At 40.7% G+C, this 15,979-nt stretch overlaps 3 protein-coding genes across 3 annotated transcripts in view; all 3 read left to right on the top strand.

Moving 5' to 3' along the window:
- Positions 1–1,974: 1,974 nt before the first annotated feature.
- Positions 1,975–6,511, top strand: haus8 (HAUS augmin like complex subunit 8). The gene is made up of 10 exons (XM_071526141.1): positions 1,975–2,045; positions 2,487–2,542; positions 3,010–3,071; positions 3,340–3,466; positions 3,807–3,917; positions 4,003–4,106; positions 4,372–4,530; positions 5,082–5,223; positions 5,535–5,676; positions 6,176–6,511. Exons 1-10 carry the CDS (start codon positions 1,981–1,983, stop codon positions 6,300–6,302), a joined length of 1,095 nt encoding a protein of 364 aa, XP_071382242.1. The 5' UTR covers positions 1,975–1,980; the 3' UTR covers positions 6,303–6,511.
- A 618-nt stretch (positions 6,512–7,129) lies between these two features.
- sac3d1 (SAC3 domain containing 1) lies at positions 7,130–11,237 on the top strand. The gene is made up of 4 exons (XM_071526139.1): positions 7,130–7,158; positions 8,264–8,678; positions 9,127–9,409; positions 10,302–11,237. The coding sequence occupies exons 1-4, from the start codon at positions 7,130–7,132 to the stop codon at positions 10,763–10,765; spliced, it is 1,191 nt and encodes a 396-aa protein (XP_071382240.1). The 3' UTR covers positions 10,766–11,237.
- A 1,830-nt stretch (positions 11,238–13,067) lies between these two features.
- Positions 13,068–15,979, top strand: part of cpamd8 (C3 and PZP like alpha-2-macroglobulin domain containing 8) — a 51,966-nt gene continuing 49,054 nt past the window's right edge. Inside the window, exon 1 of the mRNA XM_071526124.1 lies at positions 13,068–13,689. Coding sequence (XP_071382225.1) covers positions 13,604–13,689 — 86 coding nt within the window. The 5' untranslated portion in view covers positions 13,068–13,603. The remainder of the gene's footprint in view (positions 13,690–15,979) is intronic.

Genomic DNA, 15,979 nt, shown 5'->3' with positions numbered 1-15,979 from the left:
CACCAGCCTAGATATGACAGAACCATCACCTCCCTCTCTCTCTCTCTCTCTCTCTCTCTCTCTCTCTCTCTCTCTCTCTCTCTCTCTCTCCTAGTGCTTTATCCATCCTTGTCTGTGGAAGTGACTGAGGACAGAAGTTGCTGGTCAGCGTTTACCACCCAGTCCCACACCCTCTCTTGTCCTATTGTCCCTCCTGTCGTCCGAGCCCGGCTCAGACAGGTAGGATCAGCACCCATTATGTTCCTGAAGACTTACGCACACAAACAACCAGCAAACTGCAGGTAAGAGCACTCACTTAGTAGACGCCAAGCTAGTAGCCACACACATAAGGACGGAGACACATGCATGCAGGCACATGATCAGTGGTTATCACTGTCGCCTCACAGCCAGAAAAACCCAGGCTCTCCCCATGTTCATGTGTGTTTCCTCTGGGTGCTCCGGTTTCCTCATGCAAGTCAGGCAGATTGGAGACTCTAAATTGTCCTTAGATATGAATGTGAGTGTGAGTGACTGTCTGTCAGTCCATCTGTGTTAGCCCTATGATGGACTAGCGACCTGTCCAGTGCATCATGGGATAGGCTCTAGCCCCCCATGACACTGAAAGGGAATAAGTGGGTAAATAAAATGAATGAATAATTAATTGCATATAAGGTTTATAGGGTTTTTCTTGTCATTGAGGGTCTAAGGTTGTGGTGCTGGATAGGCTATGCTAGATAGGATAGGTAGGTAGGCCTGTTATGTCTTCAACATGCTATTTTGTGTCTTGTGCTTTGTTTCCTTGTGTTTTATTTTGTTGCATACTGTATAAAATCATTTTGTTTTGTGACTGATTGTTGATTAGTTAGATCTAGGTAGGCTCTTTTTCTGTAAAGTTCTTTGAGACAGGCTTGTGATAAAGGGCTGTATAAATAAACCTGAGTTGACTTAAAGAAAGCTTTTTTCTCAGGTTCAAAACATTCACTTCATTACCAAACAAGGGTAATGTAGTCTTGATGTAGTGGTCTATAGCAGTGATTCTCAACCTTTTTCATATCAAGGACCCCTAATTTGGTACACATTAGGGCCACGGATGGCCATTTGATGAGATTTTCTCTCTCAGACCCAAATCTGAGAAAATATATATATTTTTAGATATGATTTTCTCCGAATTCCATAATTATCTATACTGTAGAGATAACAGTGAAACTATGATCAAAACAGTCATTCATCTACATTCACTAATTACGTTAACTTCTTGTAAATGAAATAATGGTGCAGTTTCACAATTCATCAATTTGCTGGGGACCTCCACGTTGAAAACCACTGGTCTATTACATCTACATGCTCAAAAGCAACATGAAAGTGTCACTGAACCTGTTTTTACCTTGATGGTGAATGCAGCCCCTTGCACCCCTCTAGTGGCCACCAGATGAACTGCAGTCTTTCAAGGCCTCTGAAGTTTATCAGCAAATAAATGCATTTGATTATTTCTCCAACGTCTTGCTCTGATTGGTGCTCCTATGGGCAAAATAGGTAAACATCAATGCAGAAAAAGAGGGTTAGTGGGACTAAAAGCTTTCCTACTGGGAGAGGATAGCGTAGACGTGGCTTTTCAACTAAGTACAGCAAGTAATGCAGGAAATGGCCTCGGAGACAGACAGATGGAGGGAAGACATTTATATCAATACAGAATAAGTATGGGTACAGCATTCACAGACTAGAGAGGAGGTCATTATTATAAAGTTAAGGCTGGAGCACGGTTAACCAAATTACACATATGTAGTGGTTATATGTAAACACCCAAGTTCATCTAGTGAGTCAGTAAATGTTGTAAGAGCCTGTTTGATTTTATGGAAGAAGCAGGTTGCAGCGTAGATCTTCACTGCCCGGTCTAGGGAAACAGGAAGCGGCTGGATGAAAAAGAGGCGGAACTAAAATATTACATGTGTTGTTTCTGCCGTGTTTTAAAATTGACGTACAGGCGGTTTGCTTCAAATCAACATGGCGTCCAGAAGAGCGTCAACAATGCCAAGTACTATTAAAAATACTTCTACCGATGGAAAAAGGTATTTATTATTGTGTTTTATTCTTTTAAGTGAGGATATGTTATCTCGCAGATGTTTGACCAATATGATTTAGGAGGCTTTGATCCAGAGGTAGGCTTCCTGGCTGTTTGACAAGTGTAAAGTTTTTATTTATTTATTATTTTGTTTAACATGTAAACATTGTACATTGCTAGACATACGTTATACAATAAGTCGCTGTATATATATTCACCGTGGCGTATGCATTTCTTCCTTTTATGAACCGTAGCGTTGTGACCAAGCTAACTGAACTGGCTACAGATTTAGCTAATTTAGCTAACTTGTTGAGCTTAACCGTAGGCTGCTTTCAAACAAAAGTCAGCGTTTTCTTGTCTTGTGTGTTCTCCACGTAACATCACAACATTATACGGTTGCTGTTTTGAATTTAACGACATTAGCTACACTTGTTTTTGTTATTTACAGCTCTAAAGGTGGGAACAGCAAAGCTAACAACAGTGGAGCTGGGAAGAAAACAAAATGTAAGTAAAGGAAATAACGGCCTTCACAACGCATGGAGACTTGAGTTTGTGGACCTTCTGTTTACGTTTTATGTCCAATTAAGCTTTCACATTATAGTGGTGTTTTCACTTCTCTACCATAAGCTGTACCCTCATACCCACAAATCACAGAGTCCTCCCCCAGTTACTTTTACCATATTTCAGCTTCAAACTTTAGCCTAGATCTATCACAAGTTTGAGTCTTAACATCGACTTCTCTGGATTCTGGATGTGGGCGAGAGTTGTTCCACGTTTACTTCTTTTGATTGGATTGTCTTAGACCATAGAAAGAACATATGAATTCTTAAATTGAATGCTGCTTCCCTTTAAAAGAAACTTGCAGCAGGGCACATGATGCACGCAGTTTTGTTGAATTATGCTCTGATTAATTTAATCAATTTGTATGAAAAATGCCTAATAATGTCTTCATTAATGTCTTTCCCCTTTAGCAAGTGGGACTGTTGTCAAGTCTCGATATTTGCATCCTGTTGAGAAGACAAGTCTGTCAAAGGTAATGCTCCATTGGTGATTTTTTTTTTTTTTTTTTTTTTAATTTCTTTTCATTCCACATATACGGCATTCACTAGTGGGCATCTGATTAAATTAGGAATTGTAACTTAGTCTGCCAATTTTACCTATATTCTTAGATAAGATTTTTCAAATGTTTTCTCTTCTGGTCCCCTTGCACTTCAAATGCACCTAAGCTTATTCTGTGTGTTATGGTCACAGTTGTCATGTTACACATTTGTCTCCCATTGCGCCCCTGTAACCATCAACAGAGTAACTCCCTGACCAATGAGTCCATTGCTGTGCCACCGAGGCCCTCCTCACCTAAACCCAGTTGTGTCAAACCAAAGGTGGGCACTCCACCAAGACGTTCGATGGCCCCGCAGGCTCTTGCAACACGTAAGTACTTCTTATGTGAGTGTGCATAAATTATGATGGGAATGTTTGAACAAGCACTAGCTGCTATGGTGTTTCTCCACAGTAATGATGTCAACTTCCAAATAATTTCACTGGTGTAAAGAGGGTCTTTATTTTGATGTAAATGCTATGTTACTGAGCCTGTTGAATTTTCAGTATTGTTGATTAAATATTTTTAAGCTATGTCAGTGATTGACATCTTGAGCTAAAACTCTGTTGTACAATGGTCTCTTTAATATTTTATTTCCCCTGGTCTGATTAAGTCTATGAGTTTGCCTAAATGAGAACTATGATTGACTTCTGCCATGCTGTTTCCTCACAGCAATGATGTCTACTCTACTCGAGCCTTCACAGCTGGGGAGAAGTATTCTGCAGTCTACTTTCTCAGACGGACACTACATCCGCCCAGATTTTGATATTTCAGTCATTAAAGGTAAACTGATTCAAATCCCTCAAAGCTTCGGATTGACTAACAAATGGGACCGTCCTGTAACAATTTACTTCTTTATTTCTCTAAGATAAGACAGTGATACAAAATGCAGTAGAACCTGAGAGGAACCCAGAGAATGAGAAGAGGATCATTGAGATGCAAACGTTCCTGTTGGCCTACCTCACAGCTAAGGTAAGTTAGTGGAGAACTTACCTTACATGCTGAAAACTGTCATTGTGAATGAAACTAGCTCATATTGCATCTACATTGTTAAACAGGGGTACATTAAAAAGGTTCCTTTAACTGAAACATTGTTATCATCTAATTTTTTTTTTTTGTGTCTCTTCAATGGAGTTTTCACTTTGAATATTGCACAATATTCTGTAGGCGAATGAACGTTATCCATAATCCCATACCTTACGTGACTTGGTTCCATCTCTGTGCTGTTTGACTTGAGATGGAGAGCAATACTGCGAAGCTGAAGGCCGAGGCAGAGGCAAGGATCCTGCAGGAGATGGAGGAGGAAGAGAAACTGCATAATGAAGTCCAGGAGAAGAAGCGCCAGTACCTCCTCATGGAGAAGGACAGGCAGAGGAATGAGCTGCTGGATTTGCAGGTCAATAAACTTTCTCCTTTATATGATTTTTAAGTGACTTTTTGTGTGTGCCTACTGGTTTAATAAACTGTTATTTTAACCTAATGCATTTTCAAGAGACACCATTGAAATACTTTAGTGAAATGAGAACATGAATTTCCAGGTTTTTACATTGTTCTTAGCAGTAATGACAAACTCAATATGAATATCATCTACTTGCCAACCTACGGTCACCACTATTCTCTGCTGGGTTTCTGCACAAGTCTAGAACAAATGGAATAGTAGATAATTGATTTTGACTAGGTCCAGTTACAATAAGGGGAAAAAAATCATGAGAACGATCAGAAAAGCTATGGAAAATCACTGCCACACCACAAGCTGTTTGCCACTTTGTACACCAGTGATACTATCAGTATCAGTAATATATTATTAGTCTGTCGTCAATGCTGTAAAATGTTGTAATATGTAAAACTGAGTTCCGGAGAAGTATATAATTTTAAAATTAAAAAAATGTGTAGGTTCTGTGTCTATGTGTATACGATTGTATAATTACATGGTTTATTTTCTATCAGATTGCTGCATTGACTCCAGTGGCGGAAACTGCCAAGCAGTTCACAAAGGAATACAAGTTTTTTGCGACCGCTATTGACACCACCCGACATGAGCTGCCTGTCAAGAACTTCTACATTGAGGGGGACAGACGAGAATTCCTGGGTTGGTGTTAACACATTCAAAAAACACAGTGGAAATCAAAGTAAAGGGTGTAGCAATGGTAATGTAACAGTTGCCAAATCTGGACCCACACTCTTTGATGTGGTTTCATATAAAACCATGTGTGTCAAGATTTGGATACTTTTACATAATACAAACTAATTGAAATTAAACTTTTTTTTAATGATTCTATTTCACCTAAAGTGTGTATGCACTCATATTACTGCAAGATGCTTTGGAGGGGAAAACAAAAAGTGCCAAATGACATGTTATGTTTTGCTGAACATTATGACAATGTCCGTCTACCCATTTAGATAAAGCAGAGGCTTGCCTGAAGCAGAGTGAGAAGTTGCTGGTGGAGTGCACACAGGGAGATCAGCAGGACAACAGCACCTCTGTAGAGTGCCTGAGAGACATGAAAATGGCTTCCAAGGACATCAGCCAGCAGCTTTCAGGGTAGGAACATCCGTATCATAATTTGATTTATATTTTATCCTAATAAATGAGCTTAGCCTCTGCTACATGGAATACCTGCAGAAAGATTTGAAACTGAAGGAACTGATGGGAAGTGATTAGTGTGTGTTCAAAGCTCTTTGATTGGGTAGGGAAAACATACCTTTCGGAAATTGGTGATGCTTTAAATACATTGTCTGCTTTCTCTTTATACTTTTCACATGTGTGAGTCTGTTGGGTGTCTTGTCTCTGTTCCTTCTCAGAGGATTACAGAGGATGACTGTATGTTATGATTGCGTTTTGATTAAGTGGTTTCGTCTGTAACTGTTCTTCGCCTAGTCTCCCTTGAAAAGGAAATAGATTAGACACTTCAGTACTGAAGAATTGGAAATCCATGAGTATTTTATGGTTATAGCAGCTCAGAAATCACAACTCTTATGTTTGATGTGAGGGTTTGGTTGCACTCACACATTGATGTCTTCTACCTTTCTCTCTCTCTCAGGGCTTTTTCAGAGCTGCTGGAGCTGTCATCGTTGGTCTGCCGCCATACAATCCACATCCAGCAGGCCATGGAGGAAGAGCAGCTGAGCACGACCAGAACCCATGAGCTCTACTGCCCCAAACAGTGAAAGATACCACACGGCATGGGATACACAGTACATGCACTTTGGATATAATTTTCCCCCCAAACTAGATTTCCCTATATTGGATATATTTGTACATTTTTGTGTTTGTCTTTATGAGTATTGTCTTTTTTGTTTTCAGCTGTGTTATAAAGAATTGTAAATGCAGAAGAATGACTGATTCTGTTTTATAGTTGGAACTTTGTTAATAAATGAAACGGCCTGTGAACATTTTCCTTTTTCTTTTATTTCTACCGCTGAAATAGTCAGCTTGTTAGTGGTATTGATAAACCATCTGTAATAATACAATCCTTGTATATTGCTGTCTTGCCTTGGCTATTTTAACATGAATTGCAAGTACTATAGATACATCATGATTGGTTGGAGCTAGTTTTAGTGATGTAATATGAACATGCACAGTAACAGTGTCTAGTTAATTGTCCTACTATTGGGGAAATTTGAATATTATGTATGTTGATGAGTTAAAAGAGTTTTAGGAAGACTGGTAAAAAAAATAGCAATTTGGATTAATTATAAGTAAAATGCCCGTTAAATACCCTTAAGCAGAATTCCTGTTTCCCTGCTAACAGAAAAAGAGTAACATGAAGTTACTGATAATTAGGATATTGCGTGAAATCTAATTGTGAAGTCATATTTTAAGGTTTTTCTTTTAAGCCAATTGGATTCTAGTAAATTATTTTATTTATTTTTTAAAATTGGATTCTAGTAATGCATCGCGACCGATTGCGGATGTGACGTTCCATCAAAACAATAAAGGCGAGTTTTCATTGGATGATGCTGGAAAGTGGCGACATACACATTGAAACTAACCAATGAGCAACAGGAGAGCACCTCGTCGCATGTGAGTTGTTATATTTCACATAAATTGTTTTTTCTCAACATTGTATTCAAAGTTAGGTCTTGTATTGTATCTTGACAGCTTGCTTTATACAACACTTAGCCTACACCAAAGCGCAGCTAGAAGAAACGCAATCCCTGCACCATCTAACGCCACTAGCTTGGTTGCTAACAGCTAGAAATTAGCTTGGTAGCAGTGCTGCTCGGCTAACTGTACCGGCTGAAAATGGGTTTTACCAGAACATACATGCTATTGTTACTGTTTTGTCTTGCTGTAATGTAGAAAATACAGGGGAAATCGCTGAGATAGAACTAGCATGGCGTTGTTAACTAAGCAACCTGGTATTTCACAATACAACTTGGAGGAATTAGACTCGTTGGTTTGCTCCCTTCGGTACTAACGTTAGATCACATAAAACATAAAACAACACAAAATCATAAAAAGAAGTACACAAGTTAAAAGTAGAAATGAAGGGAATAGTCTCTTAATTCGGCAGTAAATTAAGTACTGTATATATAATTGAAAGGAGTCTAAGTCCAAGAGAAAAAAAGAGTGCTAACGTCACATAAAACAACTAACTAGAATCAAAAACGGGACTCTATACAGTATGAACATGGTTTTCTGTTGGAACATGACTAATTGCACTGATGGGAAACTATGGATGTAGCAAAGAAGTAGCAATAAAGTAAAGAATAGAAGTAGTAGCAAAAAAGCAGTATAATAACAATACTACTAAATTGAAATACATACAGCTCGGTACAATATTGCACTGGTACGGAGCCCCTCTGGGGTCCAGAGTATACAGTATATGAATATGGAGAATATTGCACTTGGGTCCATAGCATAAATAGGTATAAATATATAACTATATACAGATATATAACTATATAGCAGAGTTGAGTATATAAAAACTGACTATATGATGCTAGGTGCAGATGCTGGATACCAGCAGTAGAGTCCATTCTGGTGCCATCGCCCAGTGTGGTGACAGTGTACAGTTCAATTGCTGATGAGGGACACCGCTCAGGGGAACAAGTTGTTCTAGTGTCTGGTTGTTTTAATTCTCATGTTACTGATGACTAATAACCAATCTCTTCCCCACAAGCAGCTCCCACTCTCAATGGAGGGGCCCAGCAGCAGGGAGAGAGTGGAGACCGAACCAGGGCCGATGGCGAGGCCGAGGAGAAGCACAGGTGAGAGAGGTGGAAGAGGAGGAGAGACCCGGGCGGCAGGAACGGGAAACGGTGCCCAGGGGTTCCTGCCAGTCCATGTGCCCTGTTCGCGAGCTGCAGGACCGGGAGGCACAGAACCGGCTGCACCGCTTTGAGATGCTGGCAGGCACAGAGAGAGATCGACGTCCCAGGGCGGACCCCTCGCGTGCTGTGAAGGAGTACTCCAGACCAGCAGCAGGGAAAGACTCCACGTGCCCCACTGACCTCCGCCCACCTGCTGTGCTGCTGAAGACTGTGTGTTACCTCATTGATGACATCGCTGCCTCCCCCAGACTGCAGCTATGGACTGAGGCTAGTAGTGTTTCCACAACTGTCCCCCAGTCACTTAGTGTTTACCATTGTTAATTAGTTGGGTCAGAAAAAAAAAATCAGTGACTTACTGAATTTTAGAATCCACTAGTGAGCTAATGTATTAGCCCTTGTAAATGATATATTAACCTAAACATTAAATTATAAAGAATTTGGGCTAAAGCAGCGTTCCCACACAGAAACATTATGTGCTGCCTATCACTGTACTTTTGGTCTTCTTGTTGCATTGCATTGATGAGAGACATTTGAGATCACGTTTATCCTTGTGCAACTTGATTGATAATTTGCCACAAAATAATTTCTTGAAATAAACGGGAGCCTTGCTGAACACTTGATGATTATGACCATTGCCTGGGAGTTGGTGCAGAGTAACAACCTTATGTGCTAACTCAAAGACCTAGTGCTAACTCTTTCCTTGTTTGTCTTCCAGGTGTACAGCTTTGTCTTTGATCGGCTGCGTAGTGTGAAACAGGACATGATCATCCAGAGGGTGTCGGGGCCGGACTGTGTGGCCATTCTGGAGCGGACAGTGCGTTTCCTCATCTACTCCTCCTACCGTCTTTGCGGTGAACCCCTGCGGCTCTACGACCCACGCATCAATGACACACACTTGCAAGAGAGCCTGAGTTGGCTGCTGGACTGCTACGCCACTGGAACGGGACCGCATCCCAACCGGGAAGAGTTCCAGGCTCTGGGTCTACTGTACAACTTAGGTTGGTTACTGGGCTTTTAGTTTGATAATATGGGGATCTCTTGTATTGGTGTATTTGCATTTTTGTAGAGGAAATGTCTAAAAACTTGCAAATATGCAGTAGTCCAAAGGTTAATGACCCAAAGGTTGCCAAAGTTAACTGCTAATTGCTCCAGTGGAGCAGCTCAACAGTATAGGACTGTGCTTGTAGTGGGCAGCTATCAAGTGTCAATGTGTGTAACTGTATAAATGTGAAGCAGGGCATTGATGAAACAGTATGTCTGTTTAGCAAACCTTCCCAGAATAAATAAATGTTGGAGAAAAAAAGAGTGCATCTCCAGTCAAGGAATGCAGTTGTCTAAATTTTATCTATGGCTCTCTGTGTACACACAAGATGTAAAATTCAATTTAAAAGGCACTTGAAAGTAGGGCTGCACAATTAATCAAAATTTTATCGAAATCGCAATATGGCCTACTGCAATTTTACAATCGCAGGAGGCGCAATATTTGTTAAAGGCGAAATGTGTGTCAAAATACCATTTTAAATTAAATATTGTCGTGCTGCAGCGATGTCCTGGCTTACACATCATATTCTACAGACTTAAGAAAATATCTTTGTTTGGTACAGATCCCCGCAAAAATCACACCATAATCATTTTAATATGTTTTTCAATGAAAATGAGAATAATGATGTAAAAATGATCATTCCCTCTAATATCACAAATCATATCACAATTGCAATATAAGTCAAAATAATCGCAATTAGATATTTTTTCAAAATCGTTCAGCCCTAGTTGAAAGGTTAATGGCCTAGTAGGTGTACTGGCAACATGATTAGGATAATTTCCCTACTAAGGGTATATAAAGTAGCTTAATGTTCACTGATATCATTTCTGTTGCCTCCTCTCCCCCAGGTTCAGCTCGTGTCATGCAGCACACCATGGAGCTCCCTGAGCGGCTCCGCAACTCTCCCACCGTCAGCCTCGCCCTCTCCGTTAACCGCGTTTTCCTGGAGCGAAACCCTGTACGTCTGCTCCGATTGGCCCAGAAGCTGAACTTCCTTCAAAGCTGCGCGCTCCACCGGCACCTGGGGGCGTGTTGCAGAGACCTGCTGCTGATCTACAGCCACGGACACAGCAGCCGCAACTGTCGCTTCCCCCTGCACAGACTGGCTCAGCTGCTGGGGCTGGACGGGTCGCTCACGGCCCGACTCTGCCAGGCCCACGGAGTGGAGGTCAACCAGGACAACCAGGTGGTCTTCTCCAAGACTGCTTTCACTGAGCCTGAACAAGGGAAACTGCACTGCGTGTATCACAACATAGTGGCTGAGAAGCAGAGAGACCTCACTGTTGAGAGCATCATTCATGGTTGCACTTGAGATGCATAAATGGAGTGATTAAGTAATGATAATAATGTGAAACTTTATTAGTCTCCACAGGGATATTCTGTTTTTGCTTGCCTCCCTCAGAGGTCAGCTGGTAGGGACTCGGTGTCTTGCTCAGGGACACTTCAGCAGGGCAGCTGTTTACTGACGTGGATTTGAACAACGGCCTTTCTGTTGAAGGTGATCTCCCTACTCACCATGCCACCCTGCTGCCTCAAAGCACTGGATGTGCTCTTTGATTAATTAACATTTGTATGGACATGCACTGTCTGTGCTTGAATTGTTACATTGTGGATTGCGTTGATATTGATACTGTTTTAACGTTCTCTTGGTGCCATAACATGTTTTTGTGAAACATTTCAGGAAAGCAGCTGGGAAAAATAACAACAATGCAACAGTATTTATCCTTTCTTTCCCATGCGTTACCTCAACAAGCTATTTCAGTAAATAATGTATAAATAAATAAATAATGTGATGTTTTAGCCAGAATGTCTTGGCCTTTTATTGAACCCTTTTCCAGATAATAGTGTATGTGAGCCGAGTTGCCACTTGGGGGCACCAAAACTCTGCAGAGAGCATGAATGCACTCCTCAGCCTGCAGAAAAACTAAGTGACTCATTTTTAAATAATCCGACAGTAAGAGTTACTACTTATGGAAGCGTATCGCATGCATAATTCAAATGGAAATGTAATATGTAAAATGGCCATGTAATCCTACATTTGAATTTAAATTTGCCACTTGTTTTATGTGATTATGCAATAACGGTGTCAAAATGATAATTGATATGTCATTTACCTTGTATGGTTTTGCACTCTCTAATAGGTCAGTTTACATTTCATTATAAAAGACAATATTATGCTGTAAAGGTGGCAAAATGTAAATGGTTATCTAAATGTAAAAAGCGAAACAGCGCCTCCTGTCTTTGCCATTTAATACACTCGCCACTGCGCTAGTCCTCTGTCATCTCTCTCTCTCTCCCTCTCTCTCTCTCTCTGTCTGTTGTGTAACTTATGTATTATCCAAAATTGTACATTGAGTTTTGAAACTAAAGAAAATCGTTTTAATGTTCTATATTGTTGTCAAAAACATTTATTTATCATTTTCTTTTCCAAGTTCTAGGCTAAGCTACTCTATTATATCAAAGTGATGAGGAAATTAGGCCTACTATTTATTACAGTAAAACGCTACAGTAGGCCCCCTACTTTCTATTAGTTATTCCAGCTCAGCATTAACTTGAATCGCGGACATTAAAGGGCGATCTTCTTAAACATTTCGCATAATTATTAATAATTAGTTAGGGAGATTTCACGACTCACCACCGTGTTTTAAGTGGCAGTCTCCTCGGGCTTTTATTTTGAAAATTAAATGCACTTCGGCGACAGAACCGGAAATTATACTGTGGCCAGCTTCACGGAACTCCCCGCCTTCTCTCCGTTCCCTTTCCCACGTTGTGAGCTATTTCTGATTGCGCAACGCAAGACCCGCTTTAATGGGATGACTGACAGGTGGACGCCTGTGACAATGTTAATGCAGTCCTCTCGAAATGCATTTGTAATTGCATTTTGCCAGGGAATCAGCGCAGTGGCGAGTGTATTAAATGGCAAAGACAGGAGGCGCTGTTTCGCTTTTTACATTTGGATAACCATTTACATTTTGCCACCTTTACAGCATAATATTGTCTTTGATAATGAAATGTAAAATGACCTATTACAGAGTGCAAAACCATATAAGGTAAATGACATATCAATTATCATTTTGACACCGTTATTGCATAATCACATGAAACATATCTATGCAGTTCGGGAAATACATAAAAAATGTCCAATTTGCATTATCATTTGAATAAAGCTCAAAATAAAGTGTGCAAATCTCTGTTTAAATGAAATGTCAATACTAGTATAGGAAATATCAAATGCAAATGACATTATTGAATTTGAATTTTCATTTTGAGCCAAAAACTGCACATATAAGTGGAAATTTTAAATTCAAATGTAGGATTACATGGCAATTTTACATATTACATTTCCATTTGAATTATGCATGCGATACGCTTCTATAACTACTGAGTATTTTTACGTAGTCAAGCGTCATTAATGTTTAATAAAGCGCGTTAGTCCTAGTTGGCACAATAAAGCTCATTTTAAGACAAGTGGGTGAAAAAAAACTAATTTTGTGAAATGGGCAGATAATTTACAGTTCTTATAACTGCAGGCTGCATGTTGTTCCTTAAATTGATCGAGACTTCAGCCCTTGCTTCCAGAGCAGAGGAGAGAGAGAGAGAGGAGGGATTGAGTGAATGAAGTGCTGAGTGACGCGGATCGCCTCCTGACTCGCTGCTGTAGGAACAAAAAAAAAAAAAAGAAAAGAAAGAAAAGCAGAGTAACTTCAAAGAGATGACCAGGCACAGTCCGAGAAGCGAAGAGGAGAAGCAGGGATTTTTTTTACATGCTAAACATTTCCTACAGTGAGACACTTCTGCGCGCTAAAGTGGGAGGACGCTTGTAATTTGTAATGCTGAAATATGAGAGAACGGAACCGGGGCGGATGAAGGCACATGGGAGAGGACTGTCCGTGTGCTTTGGGCTCTAAAAGGAAAAAAAATCGATTTGCTTGGGACTGGATTTGGCGAAGTGGGATGATAAAAACTTGATCATTGGTTGCGGGCGAAACTCTGCACACCTATCACACCAACCAGCCTCAATGGATAGACCGCTGTCGACCTAGAGACTGGTGAAAAGTTCATTTAACTTTTTTTACTAGAGTTAGTAGATCCAACCTCCTTTAGAGGGGAGAGCTAGATATCTACCAATATCTCGGCTACTGAGGCCAAAATGTTGAGGTTCTCTTTGACAGCTTTGAGTCTTTCATGGACTTTGTTCATCTGCAACGTGAGCAGAAGTTATGCACAAGAGAGACAGTAAGTTTTTTGGCATTTGTTGTCTTTTAAGTGTAATGCAGTGCTTTGATATTCGCTGATGCTAGACTGGTATGCGTTTTCGATTCTCTTATCTAAATTTGCAAACAGTTGGTCAATCGTGTATAAAATAATCAATCGTGGTCAATCGTATATAAAATAATGCAGCTATCAGCAGTGATAGTGTATCAGATATGTTTGGAAAAGACACTAATTGTCCAAATGATCTGACCTGTGCTCATGTCAGATTGTAACCACATAACTCTTTATCTGTATCGAGCTATTACGCAACATAATCATTAATTTATGTCCTCTTAGTTACCCCATTGACCCATTCACAGTCCCAATCTGACAGATCAACAAATAGTAGGAATGTAAGTGGTGACTGTGACTATTTCTTTCTCTTTCCCCACTAAGTCTTTTTACACTTTATTATCATGTTACAACACCTTGCCACTCATGGTCTTTTTAGACTTGTTCATTCACATTTGCATGTTGCTGGATTTCAGGGCAGAATGTAGCAGTTGGATAAAGTGATATGGAGAAGGAGCGTGCATGGTTGCTTGTATTCTGGTTGCCCATGAATGGAAAATATGCAGCTTTTGGAGAGGTTTCCTCATGTCCATTGAGATAATAGCTTCTGGGTTTGGCAATGGACACCTCAGTTTATTCAGTTTATCCCTCTAGACAGAGAGGCCAAAGAGATAAATTTGACTTTGGGCTCTTTGATGCTATCAGTCAGGCTGCTGTCAACACTGTGCTGCTTCAGAGCTTAATCCTGACCTGGAGAGTTGTGCTAATTGTGAAGAGTTGCAAGCTTTGCTGCCAGGTTGTCCAGAGGGGAGGGAGGGAGCGCAAGTCAATGTAGAGAATAGACAGGACTGACTGACTAATACAGGCTTGACTTACAAAAGAGAACTCAAAGCCTTCTCAAGCACTGAACAGCTCTCAGCTGAGGGGGAAAGTCTGCCAGAAAGAGTGAGAGGCTGAGAACATCAAGCCATGTGACTGAAAAAACTGTGGAACTGAGCGACTAATAAAGATCTGACTACAAAAGAGAACACAAATCCTTCTCCAGGCACCGAACAACTCTCAGCTGAGGAGCAAAGTTGGGCAAAAACAATGAGAGCTTGAGTGCATCAAGCCGTGTGATTGAAATAAGCATGGTCACCACCACCTGATCCAGGCTCATCAAAGAGCTGGTTAAACTTACTGTAGATCAAACGCAGAGAGTCAATTTCCTCGTATTATCTTCCTATTCTCAAAGCCTTATTTTCCAGGGGATTTTCTCATGACTTTCTCTCTCAGGAACTGCAGTTGCCTCTGGCTCCCAGCGCAGTAATGCCAACCACCTGATCCCACTCTCAGGCATGCAATTGGGTTTGTGCTGGAGGCTTTGCTCACTCCTAATTTGTGTGATCTTCAGCTAAGTTTTCGGGGAGTGCTCCAATATTAGTAGGCCTGTCTGCTCTTAAAACTAGCATGATATATAATGACTGTGTTTGAACTGGTGCTCCTGCATGGGAGACCTCATTAAATTGGTCAAAGAGAAGATATTTAGGCTTACAATGTCTCAGGCACATATGAGTTGATTTGTGGACTGCGTCTGCTTTACTCAAATCAACACATGCTTATGAATAATATATAACAATACCTAAACACAGCACATGTCATTTGGTGGAGTGCCTTCCCTTTGTATTTAGCAAGGGTGACTCCAGTGGGACACACACCCCTAACTTTGGCATTGTTAGTGCCATGCTCTACCCATTGAGTTATACAGGACCACGCTAACAAGAGCACCTATTATTCAGGAGATATAACCGTGCCAGATGGCATAGCCTTTCATCCAAGGTAAAACTTAAATTGGTCTTTTTTTCAGACTGTTTATATGCATCAAAGAATGACCTTTGCTCTGTGACCTCGGTGACAGCCGCCTTCCTTCAATTAAATGTCAGAGTGACTGTGTGGAATCTCGGTCGTTATTTTTTCAAAACAGACGCCAAGGTTCTGTCAGAGGTGCCAGACCACCCAACGAGAACACTAGAGCAGAAAGCTCATTGGCCAACAGGTACCGTGTCCCTGGTAACCATGCAATTAAACCCGATCTTGCTGCACAAATCCATGTGGAATGTGGCTGTTTGTGTGTGTGTGTGTGCGCGTGCGTGTGCGTATCAGGGAGACAGAGAAACGGAGATTGAGAGAGAAATGTGAATTTCCACTTAATTCACCTATATGATTTGCTGCACGTTGAAGTCGTGTGCAGCGCAGGGCCATGTCTCTCCAAATGACACTA

Source organism: Centroberyx affinis, unplaced genomic scaffold (genome assembly GCF_046629955.1).
Source record: "Centroberyx affinis isolate AG114_WGS23_722 - 3 ecotype Tasmania unplaced genomic scaffold, CSIRO-AGI_Caff_v1 ptg001386l_1, whole genome shotgun sequence".
NCBI lineage: Eukaryota > Metazoa > Chordata > Actinopteri > Beryciformes > Berycidae > Centroberyx > Centroberyx affinis.
Note: the sequence above shows the minus strand (reverse complement) of the source record. Positions and strands in the feature narration are given on the sequence as shown.

Bases quoted from the DNA above. Each gene is read 5' to 3' on its own strand.
- haus8 (XM_071526141.1), top strand. From the start codon at position 1,981: ATGGCGTCCAGAAGAGCGTCAACAATGCCAAGTACTATTAAAAATACT. The intron at 3,918-4,002 runs GTAAACTGATTC...TATTTCTCTAAG, and splicing joins TGATATTTCAGTCATTAAAG to ATAAGACAGTGATACAAAAT. The intron at 4,107-4,371 runs GTAAGTTAGTGG...GTTTGACTTGAG, and splicing joins TGGCCTACCTCACAGCTAAG to ATGGAGAGCAATACTGCGAA.
- sac3d1 (XM_071526139.1), top strand. From the start codon at position 7,130: ATGAGCAACAGGAGAGCACCTCGTCGCAT. The intron at 7,159-8,263 runs GTGAGTTGTTAT...CCCCACAAGCAG, and splicing joins AGGAGAGCACCTCGTCGCAT to CTCCCACTCTCAATGGAGGG. The intron at 8,679-9,126 runs GCTAGTAGTGTT...TTTGTCTTCCAG, and splicing joins GACTGCAGCTATGGACTGAG to GTGTACAGCTTTGTCTTTGA.